Here is a 16104-nt window from a genome sequence, read left to right on the forward strand (position 1 = left end):
GATTGGTTAGCTCGAAACCTGAAAATTTTAGGTTAAGGTTCACAATTTATGACTCAATATTTTTAACCTGAATGACTCTTGGTTAGCTCGAAACCTGAAAATTTTAGGCTAAGGTTCACAATTTATGACTCAATGTTTTTAACCTGAATGACTCGTAACCGAATAGTCAAAAATCCGATAGAATTACCCTAAATCCGAGCAAGTTGGCCGATTGACATTGTTAATTTTGACCATAATCTCATTTAGCATTTTGAGCGGATCATCTCTTATTATATATCAACATTTTTTAAAAGTCACAAGGGGCTTCCAGTGTTTATGATGAAATGATACTTATCATTTATTTTCTGAATTTTTTAGTTCTAGGCAATAGGATTAATGGAGAGAATTAATATTCTTAAGTTTTTTATTAATCGATCTCTTTCCAGATATTTGTATGGTAATTTTAAAAAAAGTAATCACATCGCTAAAACTAAAAAGAAAGTGATAACCAATTACAAATTAAAATATCGATCCCTATATAAGTAATTTAGCTCAAATATACCTTGGCAAGAGCCATGCTTACACGGTTCTCCGATTCTCGGTTAGCTGGAACGGACCGATTAATTGAGGAATCGGAAAAATGGAATTCAATTTTAAAACTTATTTATATAAAAAAATTACTAAATTTTAGAACTCTTTTTTTAAAAGAATTGCTAACACAAACTAGTCCGACCTACTATTTGTTAATTTGTTTTATGATTCTTTACAAAATAGTACTCCCTCATTCCCAAAGAAGATGATACACTTGGTAGATGGCACGAGATTTTAGGAGATGTTGTTTTGTGTGTTAAGTGGTGAGAAAAAATATAATTTTATAATTGATGTGAGAGAAAACTTTTTTCAAAAAAGGAAATGTGACATTTTTTGTGAGATAAATTAAAAAGGAAAGTGTGACATCTACTATGGGACGGAGGGAGTACGTACTACATTTGTCATCACTCTTACCCATCAATTAACGACATGAATATCATTGTATTGTTGGTTTGTATTTTTTGTGAGTTTATTTGAACCTTTAGGTATTATTTGTTATATTTCTAGATGTTGGATTATTATTTTTTTAGTATTGAATTATTTAAAATTATAAATAAATACAATTAAAATTACACATTGGTCCCGGTTTCGAACCGGAACCGACCGGTTGTGGTTCCAAGATTTATAAAAATTGAAATCGGTTAACCAGTCAACCGATCTAGTTTGAACCGGAACCGGTCGAATAAGCAGGCCTTGACAACGTTCAAACTTCAATGCGTTTGATTGGTCAAATTGAAATTTTCCATTTTTTAAAATGAGCATTTCGTTGATTTATTGAAAATTACCGTGTTCACTTGTATAGCATATGAATACAGGGTGCTTGATGTATACGAAATTAATGCAATGATCTAATTCAAGTAAATCGTAAATTGCATAATCTGTAACTACTTTAATGAAAGTATAAGTTTTCACTTGATGAAATTTAATGAAAAAATCTATCAGATAAGAGAAAATCTTCTTGTTATAATAGGTTTCAGATAAATAAAAAATATAAAAATAGTTATGCCACAGAAGCGTGAATGATAACTAGTAGTCTGTTGTTCCCTTTGGTCGGTCCATAAAAAATAAATTTTTTTCGTCTGTAAATTTCATTTTTCGCTATAATATTTTAGTAATATTGCGTTAAACAGATGGTTCATTACTAAGATTATTGGTAGCAGATGAAAGGAGTATAGGATATGATCATGGATCGTCACATGTACTTACAAAGTTGAAAATTGATGAGAATGTTTCAGCTCTGTGAAAATCGAAAAAGTGATGATTTTTTTACCAGAAAATGTGTAGTATTTCATAGAAAGAGTGAAGTATGATACAAGAATTTTAAGCTTTGGGCACCACCACCTACATCTTCTAACAAACTAAAAATCCTGTGTCGTCTTTCATCAACGGCCCAGAAGCTATATCGGTACAGCTCTTTGGATGTGGGAGCATCCATCACTCTTCGTCTTCCTCGGATGGGAGAGTTGCACTCTTTGAACAAGTCTCTAGCTTGTGGAGTTCCAACATCCTCTTCTCAGGATTGCACAGCCCTATACACAGCAATCACGGGCATAAACAAGACTGCATGTGCTCGTAAGAGCAAGTAAAATGTGATGCATAAGCTCTAAAGCTGGGTAATTGAGCTCAAGAGAAGGGGTTTTCGAGGTAGCAAAATGTACACACCTGAACATTTGGGAATGTCCCATACCGCAATAGATGAGGCAGTACACTCCGCCTGGCATAGTAGCTTACTGTCCTCATGATTGACATTCATTGCAAGCATCCACGAACCGATGGTCACATCCTCATTGCTAAACATTCGGAAACTGCAATCACATATAAATTTATGTATGTCAACTTTTGTGGCATACAAGGATTGACTAAAAAAGTATATTAATATATGAACTCCACAGATAAGATAAAGAAGGCTTCAATTGCTGGACTAAGTAAGACTCAGTGATTCAACTCAACACGGCAGATGTATAATAACCGCTATAGTAAGACAAGACAAGAAACAACATGGTAAATCCAAAAATGTACTGTAGTTGATAATCATCTAGTATCAACAATTTTAAGAAAATTTCCTTTTGATTATAAGTGAATTCTGTTATTCCAATACCCCCATCTCGCAAGCCACACTGCACCATGTAACCATCCTTACGGTTACATGTAAAAGAGATGCTAGAAAGGAAAACATGGAAAATATTTTGACATTAATCACTAAAAAACTAGAAGCTTATCTGAAAAAAAAGTATTACTGAAAATTAATTGGAATGCACTAGCCTGTCATTTCTTAATGCAACCAAGCTTGCAACAACATCTGCAGAAAGGGCATAAATTGGACCATACGCGTGAAGAAAGTACTCCCGCCCAAGCAAATGCCCGAGAGGTTCATACCTGTAAAAAAACAAAGAGATCAAACTAATCACATTCACAGTGAAAAAGTTATAATTATTTCCTTATAACTATGTTACCAGTGTAGTGAAAAAAGTAATCTGTCACATAAATACAAATCCATTCAAGGTCCACAACAAAGGCATAGAGACTTTGGATATGTAAATAATACTTCATTCTTTAGCAAAGTTCCATATCACTGACACACTCAGATTTTTTTTTTCATCCCCAGCCCCCATCCTTATTCTCTGACTTTTATATTTACATGTAGCCAACCTCATTTAGATTTTCAATTCATAGAGGAATATGTCTTTGTACTCAGAGGAAAGTCAAAACAGGAAAACTTAATAATCACCACTGGAGTTTAAAAAATATAAAAATAATGAAATATGTTTTTTTATTAAATTCATAAGTAAAAGGGACACTTTAGCTAGAAGACTCAGAAATTGGGGGAACGGACATAACACACCAACTTATTTACAACAATAGTTGTTAGTGAACATTCACATAGTGATACGCCACTTCAATAGTTGTTCAATTTTCATATTCTTCTCTACGCAGCTTCATCAAAATTATCTACGATACTTAACAAAAGAACTACTATGGGCATTACATTCTTAATAACACGATACATTACTATTTGTAACAATGAAACAGTATTATAATATTAAGAAGTGCAGCATTCAGATCAAAAGAGTAACTGATAATAACAAATTTCATATTAATCCAAAAAAGGGAATATATAACAAACCATTTTAACTTTGGATCAGTAAACACAGGACCCTTCTTCATGCAACCGAGGTATGTTTGTGAATGAGACCGCTCTTTAGCTAGGAGCAAGGAAAGACGATCTGCGTGAAAAGCAAAAGCTAAAGTTGAACTTGTCTACACCAAGTCAAGAGTTGAAATGTCTATCCCAGCTTCCTGAAACTACTCACCTGGTCGTAAATATATGTCATCATCAGCCTTGACATAAAAATCAGAGTCATAAAGAGCATAAGCAGCTTTGAAGAAAGCCAAACTGTAAAAATAAAGACAAAAATCAGATCAATCATACAGTCGACGAGCTCAAAATTCATTGTAATAAGTCAGAACTAACGTTTTGTACGGGAGCTTACTGTACTCCTCTTCAATATCTATCAACAAGAAATCATCATACTTGGTCACCTCCTCCTTAAGTGCTGACATCCTCCCTCTATCATTGGTTCTACCAATAATAAATCTGAAAACCAAACCGGTGCTTTCTTCTAACCTACCATTAAATCCCAAGTGAGTAACAAAACAATCCTTTTGTATATAAAATAAAGAGAAACATCTCTCAATAGGAAAAATCAGAGTGTTCTCCTCAATACTGTTGCCTCAGCTGCATCAAGTGCTAATAATAATCATTTTCCACCAATGGCAAAATCCTATACTCCATACAGCAATCTCAATTAGGGTTTATTAATCCCTAAAACAGAGATTATTAATTATCTTCCACATTTGCATAGAATTGGCTAAAAATTTCTAAGATCCGATCTTCATCCATAACACCAAGTATTCAATTACAGAGGCAAAATTGCAAATTGAAGATAAAAAATAAAAAGGAATGAGAGTAAATACCGTCGAAGACCCTGGTGATTAGAGGGAAACCAGGTCTGGCGCAGAGAGCGGCGTCGGCCCGCCGATCCGAAGCCAGTTTGAACACCGACGAATCCCATAACCTTGGGACGCTTTTGAGGCGGGGAGCTATTGGCGGAGGAAGATTTATCCCACGCCACAGACACTGACAGTGGCTTAACGTCGCCGCATCCATTGCTCCGAGCCGATTGCATTATCGCGTAAATCCCGAAAACAGTGGAAAGGCCGAGAAGCAGACAGAGAATGATGATGAGCGTCGATCTGCGGGGGTTGGAAGAGGGGCGCGGGTAGAATGCCTTGGGAGACGACGGCATTTTGGAGGTCGAAGATGAAGATAGTGAAGGGGAATTTGTGAGTGTTGGAGGTTTAGGGAGGGTTTTTGATGGTGGATTTCGTTGATTGAGTTCCTGATTTCCCTGATCTGTTAAGTGGGATCACCAACTCAGGCAAATGGCAACTTCCAATGAAGAGCAGAGAAGACCAGACAAGACCGGTCTCATAAGTTGAGCGACTTTAGATAAAACGTTAAATCGCTCTTTCAATACACCGATTAATAAGGGAAATTACTCAAATGTCTTAAAATTCACAAACTGTAATTTTCTCAACCTAATCTAAATACTTCATCCGTCCCATAAAAAGATGGGCGTAAGAAATGACACGAAAATTAAGATAAAATTGGTAAAGTAAAAGAGATGAAGAGAATTGTAATTAAAGTAGTGATAGTGGATAGTGAGACTCACATTATTGTTAGTGTTTTGATGGTGGTATAAGTGGTAAGTAACTTGATGAATAGAGTAATATATTGGGACAATTTTTTCATAAATGGAAATGTCCATATTTTTATGAGACGGAGTAGGAGGAGTAGTGATTTTTTCAAAAGCAGAAATTTATGTGATTTGGTCCGAAGTATAATTGATTAAATTCGATGTTAAATCCAATAGGATAAAATATGTTTTGTAAATCTTTTTTTGGGGGTGGGGATAGGAACAATCATAAAGTTCGTTTTGTGGCAGAATTCACCCAAAGTTTATGATTTCTAAGAGACTAAGACCAATAATCTCAAATGAAATTATTAGGTTTTGTACCAATATACACGTGTCAGATCTAAGTGGATTTTCTGATGCCAAACGAGAATATGTAAGAGAAATGTGATGCATAATAAAAATTTCGGCGCTCTGCCTCTACAAAGTATAAATCCAGGAAATTGACTGCTTGGAGATTTTTTTTTTCATAAGTAACTGGGCTTTTTTTTTTGGTTTGATACCCTCTATTGCACTACTTTTTTTTTCTTTTTTTTAGAAAAAGACTATTTTGTATAACTGAATGAATTCCCACAGCTTCTGTCCCAAAACCTGCATCTATTTTACCACCGGCCAGCACGGTCACCGGATCCTCAGCTGAAGCTCTCAAAACTGGATTACCCAAAATGCTACTCGATGACAACTCATCAAGAAAAACTACCGGCTTCTGCCTCCGTCCAGAATTTGCATCTTCAGGGCATGAGTTGTGATCTGGTTGCTGCTGCTCACGACCCAGTTCATCGAGCCTCGAAGGTTGATTAGGTCCAGCTCATTGCTGGTTCCTTCGACAAGAGAATTATGGCCCGGTGGCTTTGAATCCTGATGCTCGAAATGGAGTGGATTCTGCAGAATGTCTAGAATGTTTCCCTTGCAAAACTGTAAGGCCTCTGATGTGGTGCCGCGGTCTTCTGTAGTAGCAAGGCTATCAACAGAAGGTTCTTGTTCTGCATTTGGTCCGCTTTCATGAGCTCCCACCTCGATGGAATCCAAATCATCGCATGATCCTGATTTGAATTAATGAGAAATCGAATAGCAGATGACAGATAAAATAATCAGAGAACTTGATGAAGTATAACTCACCGTTTCTTTCATCTGTGTTGTGGTTGTCATACAACCTCTTCTTCAACCACACTGCTCCAGGAAACACCATAAGGTTGGTTTTACTGAGACTTTGCATCTCTTCCTCTTCCACACGCTCGAAGCCAAACCCCAGGGTCCAAGTATCCACCAAATCGGGGATAGCAGATATTACAAGCTTCTCAACCTTCAAAGATTTTAGCATCTAAATCCCAAAATTGAGTCAAGTTAGTCTGTGTTTGTTCGAGTCAAGGTGCTAAATAAAGATTTTGGAGTACACAAGGTGTGTGAACTCTGCTGGGTATTTAAGAGTTGAGTCAGATTGAGAATAATGTGGAATACACCAACTTACCTTTTCAATAGCATTGATTAGGCGGCGGCACAATCCTTGTCGACGGCATCTGCTGCAAGTGGCAACTAGAGGCAGTTCAGCAACCTTCACCCCATGGATTCTACGCCAAGGTTGTCCAAGATAGCAATTGTGATCAGTGTAAAAAAAATAGAACTATACTCCCTCCGTCCCACTCTAAGTGAACTATTTTCCTTTTTGGGATGTCCCACTCTAAATGACACATTTCTAAAAATAGAAACATCACTCTCTCCTTATTCTCTACACTTATGACTTAGCTCACAAAACAACACTACATAAAATCCCGTGCCAGAATAGAAATGCTCCACTTAGAGTGGGACGGAGGGAGTATTAATCAGTGCGTGATTAGCAAAGTATCAAAGATGAGTTCTAAACAGTATTAGGAATAATTATAATGAATAAGCAATATGAAGCCCTCACGTGGGCCAAAAATGGCATTATTTTCCCCCTTAATTGAGCTGACAATATATGGAAATGACTATTTTATAAACTTTGATAGCACAGGAGTCAAAGCAGTCGGTGTCTAAAATAGGAATGGAACGTTCTAAAGCATCCACTTTCTGAAGGAATTCAAATTGATCATGCCACAGTTGATCTTTTTTATTTTGACGATGGGATAGAAAGGAAGAAGGTTTTAGATTCTCAAAACAGAAATTGATAAGGTTTGTCAACTGTTAACCTAAAGGGTTCAAGATATTTTTACTAACTACTTTTGCCATATATTTTAGGTGCTTTTATATATTGGCTTCACTTCGTCAGAATGGAAATAAGAATCGCACTGAAACACAACATAATAGTTGAAGTTCATCAATGTGTAAGCATTGCAATGGATTCATGTATAGGAAACTAACAGCAGCTGCTGTCTCAAAGTACAGGAAGTTGACATAGTGATACGGAGTGAAAGGTGGAAGCACCGAATGCGTTTGACTGAAACATATTATATCATGGATACAGAAATATGGAAATAAACATAGAAACTGAAATTCATAAAGAAAAGAAAGTGATGAACCCTAAATAAGAAAGGAACAAAATCCTAACTACGGCACTTGCCGGACAAAAATTAATGATCTCTTGGATACCTCTCTTTAATCCTCAAGGAGGCATTCGTAGAGTGTTACAAAGACTCCTAATCTTACAACAAGTTAAATCAAATCTACTAAAGATAAACATGAAAGGAAATAAAGATAAACATAACATATCCTAAAGATAAGGATAGACAAATTCCCCAGGATACCTAATAACTATTGTGAATATGATCGATATCACATAGTTTAACATCAGTGGGAATGTGAAACATAATTGAAATTGACTATGTTTCCAAAGGAGTAGCACATAATGGAATGATGACCGAGAAATAGATCATTCTTGCTGCTGCATGAATAACCATTGTTGAACAGTCTAAATTCCTAAAATACAGTCAAAATCACTCCAAGCTAAAATTTCAGGTGGAAAAACGCCACAACCAAAGAATTCAGAGAGTTTTACCTGATGCATGCTACACACAGGACAGCATCATCTTTCTCCAAAACCACAGTAAAGAAGCCGCTGTAGTTAAGACGTGCAAATTGTGATCTGAAAGAAGAAGTCATAGTTTTCAGTTTGAACTTCAATGATAATACTCCCTCCATCCCATCAACTTAGTCCCTGATTCCTTTTCAGCATGTCCACAAATGTAGGCCACTTTCTTAATTGGAATTGTGTTAAAACTTGCTTTTACTGAAATGACCTTACTCATTGTTTATGAAAATGTTGTGTGGAATAGTAAATAAGGGCTAAATAAAACAAATAAGTATATAGTATAAATTACATTTTCAAAAAAAATTAAATACAGTTTTTAATCTATATGAAAATGGAAGGGGGACTAATTTTGGGGGACGAAGCGGAGGGAGTATATGTTTTTACTCAAGGAAGAGCACCGCCCAAGATAATATCTTTAATGTCCGAGATTACCTAGAACAATCTAAAATAATGGTTACAGTGCATTATAGCATGACAGCCTGATCTAATTAGTTCGAGGATACAGATCTTATATAGCACATGCTACAAAATTTTGAGAACATCTTGTGATGTAACAGTAGCAGATTAGCAGTATTCCACAATACAATGATGGACCAACAATAGTAACATAATTAAACTCATTTCTCTTCAATCTTCAGTTCACTTGTAATATTATGAGATTCTCGAATCTAGTTATATACCAGTGGAGCGGCTAAGGCAGGTGCAGGTAACTGGACAAAAAAGCGAAACTAAATGTGTGATTGCAGATGATGGGTGCATTGCCATATTAGAGCTTACCCCCAGTTGTATATTACTTGAGGTATCATGTCAATCCCTGTTTTTATATCCACCATGGGGAGAAAGCATTCCTCCATGATCGTGATTGCAACAGCCAACTTTGAGTTGCATTCTGCCCTCAAAGCCATAACTTGCTGTGCGGAATGAACCTTTTGGTCACTGGGAATGTATCGCAGAAGCGTCCAAGAGAAGCCATCAGAGAGAAGAGTTTCCAACCCAACACGTGACTGGAGACCATTGTAGACCTGCATTAAGCAATCAAAACAGGATTAGCGATGTGCATAAAACTTAAATTCTTTCTTTGGTAAACACAGTCTGAACAAGCAGGTCAGAGTTCAAGTACATTAAAGACACTTTCAATTTATTCACTAATGCTATAGGATCTTACGTTAAAATTATGATAACTTCGGACAGAAATAAGGCATGGATATTTCAACAGGCTATCAAAAAATATGACACATATAGAATGCATTAATAGCTAACAATAATTAGTTTTTATTACAGCAATTCTGAAGAGATTTCCAAGTCAATGTTTAATGTTAGTGGAATTGGAAAGTATGAGGGGGATGAAAATATACTTGGGTATGCTGTTGCAAAATTTTGTAAATTCATTCTCAAAGAAACCATATCTGATATGTCTACAGGCCATACAACCTAGTAGCTCCTTCATATAGTCTACTTATTCTCAATTTGTTGTTCGTGAAGCAAAAAGTATCAATTATTATTACTAGCTTCACTCCAAACACAGTGTCCACCTACCATCGGACTATGATTTAAATGAACATATTTTTACCTGGCAACAGCCATCTCCACAAAACCAGTAGTCTGAGACCAATCCAATTTCAACACCTTTCCTCTCCATGCAAGTTTCATGATCTGTTTGGAAGCATTAAGCTATTATGTTCTCAGAATTGAACTGAAGTCGAATAGAAAAACACAAATACAAATTGAAACAGATCAACCAAAAGACATGTGATAAAGAGAGGTAGAAACATAGCGGTGAAATTTTTTTTCGGTATTTTCATTAACTGATCAATGCACCTATATATACAAAAGAGTCCTACTAGGAAAGCCCATAGGTGTTATACAAATACCCATATATGCAAACCTATTCCAATTGCAATCTATTCCAAACCAAAGATCAAGAAATGCAAAAGAAAAAAAAACAGGTGTCAGCAACTACAACCGCCAATTCAAAGAAGTTTTTATTTAATTATGCTGAATGATGGATATGCACAACATAATTGAGTAAATCTGCATAGGCTAATCTATAAAGAAACAACCCACAAGATCAAACGAAAATTACATTTATCTTCACACTGAATGCAATTCAGATCCCCATGGAGTTGTGAAGATTCTTTATTGCTGACTACATCTGTACAAATTTGGCATCGACATTGGGGACAGTACCAATTTCCTTCAGGCAGCTCCTGAAGAAATGCGCAGCAATCAGCTTACTCATGTTTATAATTGTAAGTTACATTAGCACAACAAGCACACAAAAGAAGTATAAATGAAAGTTCCTTATGCAGAATGATGACAAATTATACAACAAAGAGGTATGCTGATAAAATGAGGGATATAATTTGCATGATTGAAATATCTATGAACCAAAAGAAAAACATCTTAGGAAATAAACAGCACGATGCATCATTTTGGCTTATTTCATCATCAATTGACCAAATATTTATTATATTTATAAGGCTTGATCAACCCATTTTTCAATATTTTTTGATATCTTCCAAAGTTGGACAGTTTGGGCTAAAAGCAGAGTCATGTGAATCATAATTGGAGAACAATTGTTATGGTTGATTGGAAGAAGATATGTATATTGGGCTTTGGGTGTTAGTTGATAATAAAGACTGAGGAATATCCATTTTCCATATATATCTAGCAAGGAAAAGAGAAAAAACAAGCCTAGAAGAATTTTAAGACTTAATTAGGAACTAGTATTTCTTTATGTCGTTTATACGGGTTTATGAGATTTTTATTCACCACAGTGGGAAATCTAGTAGTTTTTCCAATTCTTGTATGATTCTTAGGCATTTATAAATTTCTTGTATTTGATGTGTATCGATTATTCTATGGTTTTAAGTACCTGGTCAATGTGTGATAGTCCTATTATATTTATAGCCAATTAAAGCTTTAAATATGCAATTTCTGTTAGATTTCATGAAGTGGCAATTAACATAATTTCATCACCTCGTCAAATGATCTAATCCGCACCAAGACAATTGACAATCAACCTCAGATAAACCCAATATGTAAAGACTTGGATTTTCGGTTGTTTAGAGGCCGTTGGACAATAAAACCCATTCACATCAAATGAGTTATCTTTGCATCAACAATTGATTGACTGATCGGGAAAACTTCCTTTAACCAGGGCATTTTTTAACTATTGAATTTTTGTATCCATTGTTAAGTCTTGGCTTGAAGTTTTTTCTCTTTTAAACTAAGTTGCATTTAACAATTCTTGCTCATACACATTTTAATTTATGCGCGCAACGATCATAATAACAATAATCATTTTAAGAGTAGAAAGGTTGTTTTGGCGGATTGACACCCATACGTTGAGCTATTCTAAGCCATCATATCGGGAGGAATTAAGAAGTACTAGTATATTACAAGGAGATCGTAATAAGAAGTTAATCAAGTAAGAGGAGTAAATCCTAAAGGTCATCGGTATAAAAGTGCTAAAGGACTCCTAAAGCATGCCTGTAATGCAAAGCTCTAGAGCTCCAACAATTTCAAAGATTGTATGCATCATTTGTCCTCAACAAATTTACATGACAATATGTTTACTTTTTAATACTAATTTTATTTTATAAGAGGCCACATCCTGAAGTCCATGGCTGGAAACCATGATGATATGAAAGTTCACATTCCATTTCAATTCGAAAGATAACTAATTGAAGAGAAAAGTCAACAAAAATGGAAGTACTTATGTTTGAGTTCCAAAAAACAACTGAAAATTTATTATCACTACTGAAATAAAATATCGCACATTTCACAGGCCGTAAGAAACAAAACATGACATTTATAGAAATTTAAAATAAATGAGACAATATTCATTGTATTAAGCCATTGTCATTAAAAGCAAACACAAACCTGTTCAAACAAACATGCCTGATGGAATGCTGATGGACAGTTATCGCAACATATTAATTCACCAACATCACCACAGCGCCCACAGCTGTCATCATTTTGATCCAGCTCATCAACTTGCTCAGTTTGAGGAGCTAATTTTCTTGCCTTGTATTCAGCTGACCATGCCTCGAGCTGACATAAGGTGAATGGCTTACCAGACTCCATGAAGAGATTGGCACAAGGGCGATTTGACCTGAAACCAGCATGAATCTTGAACTTTGAGATGGAAAACATCATGTCGCAACATTTGCATAATATCCCATCCCTGGTAACTAGACCATCTTTTATCACGGTATCATCTTTTAGATTCCTGTACTGGATTATCTCATTTAATGAAACAACACCAGAGAAAATTAACCATGATAACACTGTTCTTGATCCAACAGCAGACCACTTTCCTTCTAGAATATGCTTTGCATCCTTCTTGAGGCTCCTTGGCAGCAATCTGCAGCTGCCTTTGCGGGTCTTCCGTTTCTTCAGAGGCTTAGACTTTCGTGTGGACCATTTGTTTGGGGTTCGACATAATTTAGTTTTCATAATGGCAGAGATTAGGAGATCATTGTCATTAAGGTGACAAGCTTTTGATTTCTTAGATCCACATCGAACACTATTTATTTCATCCGCAGGCTGACCTCTTAAGAGAGAACCATTCAGTTTCATTTCAGTTAGTTTTCTAGATTTTTTGTGACTCTTTCTCATTTGGCCAAAAACAACTTCTTCCTTATCTATTATTTGGTCAAACACTGGGGAACTTGCATTGCAATCTTGGTGAGGGAAAACAGTCTCAAATTCTTCAATTGATTGAAGTTGTCCAGAACTTATTGGAACATCAACGAGACCAACATCAATCTGATTACTATCATCATAATCAAGAAGGGGCATTGGGTCAACACAACTTCTTTCTGATATGGTGATTTTCCGGTATTTGGCAACAGACCCGACATCTGATGCAATTACCGAACTTCTATTTGCTTTTACTGTAATTCCTTCTTTCAGCAAACGAATTGTCTTCTCAATGAAAACTACATTCGCAAAAGGATCCAGAAGGCACCACAAATGAGCCATAGCAGGAGTATCTTCTAAAATATTTAGTTTATCATCAATTTGTTGTATTATACAAGATAAATCAGCCCACAACTCAGTCATATCAGCCCACTGAATACAATCACTTGTCTGAACACACGAATTGGCATCAGTCAATAAACTCTCGCCACACATATTCCAAGCCCTATGAAATTCACGAATCGGTCTTCCTCCTGGAGACTTATAGACGTATTCTCCAATCCCATTATATTTACTGTTCCTTCTACGCCTCCCAATCAGCCATCCTGCTGCTCTAAGCAAACGATAGATGTGATACCGAAGAAGAGGACGAGGATCATTTTTTATATCCTTTGGCATAGCTAATTCATCTTCATCTAGTTGCAAAAAGCAGGCATCCTTCCATTTAGGCTTAGTAAATCGATGAGTACCAATTCTGATTGCAACAGATGTAGATGGATCGGTAGCTAGGAGCCTGCTTGCATAGCTCTCTTGAGAAAGAGGAGAAGTAACAGTTCTATTTGCAGCTTCCTTCTGATCACTTTGATCTAAACTAGATACCCTATTTTTACAGCTACCTCTACCACTAATTTCAAATACTTTGCTTTGACATGGAAAAAGCTTCAGCTGATAGCTACCAGATGTAACACCCTGACCAGATGATTCAACTACACTATATGTTAAAGTGCCACGTGCAGAAATAGAGCTGTCCAGAGATATGACTGAAACCACTCCTTCTGAGGGAGCTGAAGTGCACAACGTATCCCCCAAATCTGGTTTCACATATGGATGATCTTCAACTGATGATTTAACCTCATGGTTACTTTTCATTGATGATAAATCTTCCAAAGGACATTTTCCAGAAAATTCCTCTTCTGCATAACCATTATGACTGGTTAATGATGACTTTCCACTGTTTGAGCAAAGAGACATATCTGTTCCTTTCATACAGTCGCAATGTATGATAGTAGTCTCATAAACCATATATTCTTTCTTCCTACTACCATCGCTTCCCAAGAAGATCTCACTGAAAATTTTTTGCTCATCTGTAGATCCATCAAAACCATCATCATGCAAATCCTCGAATTCTCTGCTGAATAACATTGTTGCGGATTCAACCATCATCTTGTCTATCATACTTATCTCCAGTAAATAGCTATTTGGAGATAAATAACTGCTGCTTAACTGCAAGATTACATTAACTCTCTTAGCATGTAACCAACCCTGATAATTTCATTAAAAATTTGAATCTTTCTTGCTATATAGGACAAAGTTGAAAATATCAGAAAATGTGGAGGATGTGAACAGTCAAAGTAAAAAACTTACTGTATATATAAAGAAAAGAAGCTGAATCACAAAAGTGGAAAATTCTAAAACCTATCCATACAGGCAGAAAAATTAAATCAGCATAGGAAAGTAATTAGAGGTCAACGGACTGCTACCGATGGGGAACCAACATGAATCCTCACAATCCCACTTTACAACAGAGAACTTTATGACTCTAGAGAATCACTTTGCTGCAAATCATAATCTTGGTCTCCCCGAAGAGAACATGATACTTATTGGGTTTCTGAAGTGTGTAACTACACTGACAAGTTTATATATGTAACTAACTACCTCTGCTTAACTAATCAGCTAGAAATGAAAGCAAGAACCCGCGTCAAACTTTCTAGCACTTAAAGGACCTTCACAGCAATCTACCGTACAATGTGCTTCAATTCTTATCCTAAAGTAACCAATCACCAATAAAATCATCATCACCACCGCGAATATTTCATAAGTAAGATCATTTATTTACAAAATTTAAAGAATTCAGGGAAGGCAATTCAATCTACAGCGGCAAAACTGAACTGCCATAACATGAAATGCTTACCTTCTTAAGGTAATTAACATTAATTCCCCCATTTTATCTTAGAGGGAAAAACAAGCGGCTTTCCATGCATACACAAGCGCAATCAATCACGAGATCAAACAAACAAAAACATAAAACGAAGATAATTTATAAAAAAAACACAACCAAAATGGAACCACATAAAGAAGGGAAAAACCAGTAAGTCTCACCTCAGGATTCGGACTTCCCTAATCAGAGCACACAAATGCAATCCCCCAAAATCATAAATAAACACAGCTGGGCAAAATTCCAGGTCGACGAGGCGCGTGGCGCTAAAAATCAGATCGAAACAAGAAAATTCACCACTGCATTTGGCATCAGGCGCGGTGAAAATTAGGGTTGAGCCGAATCTGAAAAACAGAGGGAGAGGTAGGAAAATGGGGTAGAATCCACATTTAAAATCGCGGAAGGGTGAGGAAGAAATGGGTCGATTTAAGTGGGTCTCCCACACTCTTTTCTCACACGCACATACATGCCAAAATAAGCGTGAGAGAAACAAAAACATTTCACACAATTGTCAAGCAATGAGATCAGATGAATCAACACCCACAGCTGCAGCCTGCTGCAGCCCTCACTCTCTAACCTCTTTTGTCGTTATTTTCAAAACTCCATCCATCCCCCGAAAAGTATGACTTTATATTTTCTTTTTAAAATTATTCTTAATTAAATTAAGTCATTAAAAAAATAAAACATCTAATCACTTATTTTACTTTTTTTTTTATTTTTTCTATTTTGTTCTTCACTCCTATTTTTAATACAATTTTTAAATTTATGTGCCCAAAAGTTTTGACTCAGCCTTAATTAGAACGAAAAGTATGAACTTTCTAATTTGGAAACTCTTTTTTTTATGAGGTTAGAATCATTCTCTACTATCAATACTTTAATTATTTATTCTTTTTTATCTATCTGGGGAGCTCGAG

At 35.9% G+C, this 16104-nt stretch overlaps 2 protein-coding genes across 3 annotated transcripts; both read right to left on the reverse strand.

Annotated features, from left to right (window-relative positions):
• Positions 1–1787: 1787 nt before the first annotated feature.
• Positions 1788–5039, reverse strand: LOC121805283 (probable beta-1,3-galactosyltransferase 14). Of its 2 annotated transcripts, none has more exons than XM_042205087.1 (7): positions 4546–5039; positions 4043–4195; positions 3882–3964; positions 3695–3794; positions 2833–2946; positions 2233–2375; positions 1788–2099 (listed from the first exon to the last, which is right to left on the reverse strand). In XM_042205087.1, the coding sequence occupies exons 1-7, from the start codon at positions 4875–4877 to the stop codon at positions 2005–2007; spliced, it is 1020 nt and encodes a 339-aa protein (XP_042061021.1). In that variant the 5' UTR covers positions 4878–5039; the 3' UTR covers positions 1788–2004. The 2 variants fall into 2 exon arrangements, with proteins under 2 accessions (XP_042061021.1, XP_042061022.1); XM_042205088.1 differs by having other exon boundaries at positions 4043–4190; positions 4546–4873.
• A 662-nt stretch (positions 5040–5701) lies between these two features.
• LOC121805007 (increased DNA methylation 1-like) lies at positions 5702–15781 on the reverse strand. The gene is made up of 9 exons (XM_042204754.1): positions 15355–15781; positions 12214–14478; positions 10412–10535; positions 9899–9981; positions 9106–9350; positions 8296–8382; positions 6793–6892; positions 6444–6645; positions 5702–6367 (listed from the first exon to the last, which is right to left on the reverse strand). The coding sequence occupies exons 2-9, from the start codon at positions 14428–14430 to the stop codon at positions 6021–6023; spliced, it is 3405 nt and encodes a 1134-aa protein (XP_042060688.1). The 5' UTR covers positions 14431–14478; positions 15355–15781; the 3' UTR covers positions 5702–6020.
• Between the last annotated feature and the right edge of the window lie 323 nt (positions 15782–16104).

This window comes from Salvia splendens, chromosome 5 (assembly GCF_004379255.2).
Source record: "Salvia splendens isolate huo1 chromosome 5, SspV2, whole genome shotgun sequence".
Taxonomy (NCBI): Eukaryota; Viridiplantae; Streptophyta; class Magnoliopsida; order Lamiales; family Lamiaceae; genus Salvia; species Salvia splendens.

Bases quoted from the DNA above. Each gene is read 5' to 3' on its own strand.
- LOC121805283 (XM_042205087.1), bottom strand. From the start codon at position 4,877: ATGCCGTCGTCTCCCAAGGCATTCTACCCGCGCCCCTCTTCCAACCCC. The intron at 3,965-4,042 runs GTTAGTTCTGAC...TTATTTTTACAG, and splicing joins AGTAAGCTCCCGTACAAAAC to TTTGGCTTTCTTCAAAGCTG. The intron at 2,376-2,832 runs GCTAGTGCATTC...ATGTGATTGCAG, and splicing joins GTTGCATTAAGAAATGACAG to TTTCCGAATGTTTAGCAATG.
- LOC121805007 (XM_042204754.1), bottom strand. From the start codon at position 14,430: ATGATAGACAAGATGATGGTTGAATCCGCAACAATGTTATTCAGCAGA. The intron at 10,536-12,213 runs GTTTGTGTTTGC...GCATTTCTTCAG, and splicing joins AGGCATGTTTGTTTGAACAG to GAGCTGCCTGAAGGAAATTG. The intron at 8,383-9,105 runs GTAAGCTCTAAT...TTCTTCTTTCAG, and splicing joins CAAGTAATATACAACTGGGG to ATCACAATTTGCACGTCTTA.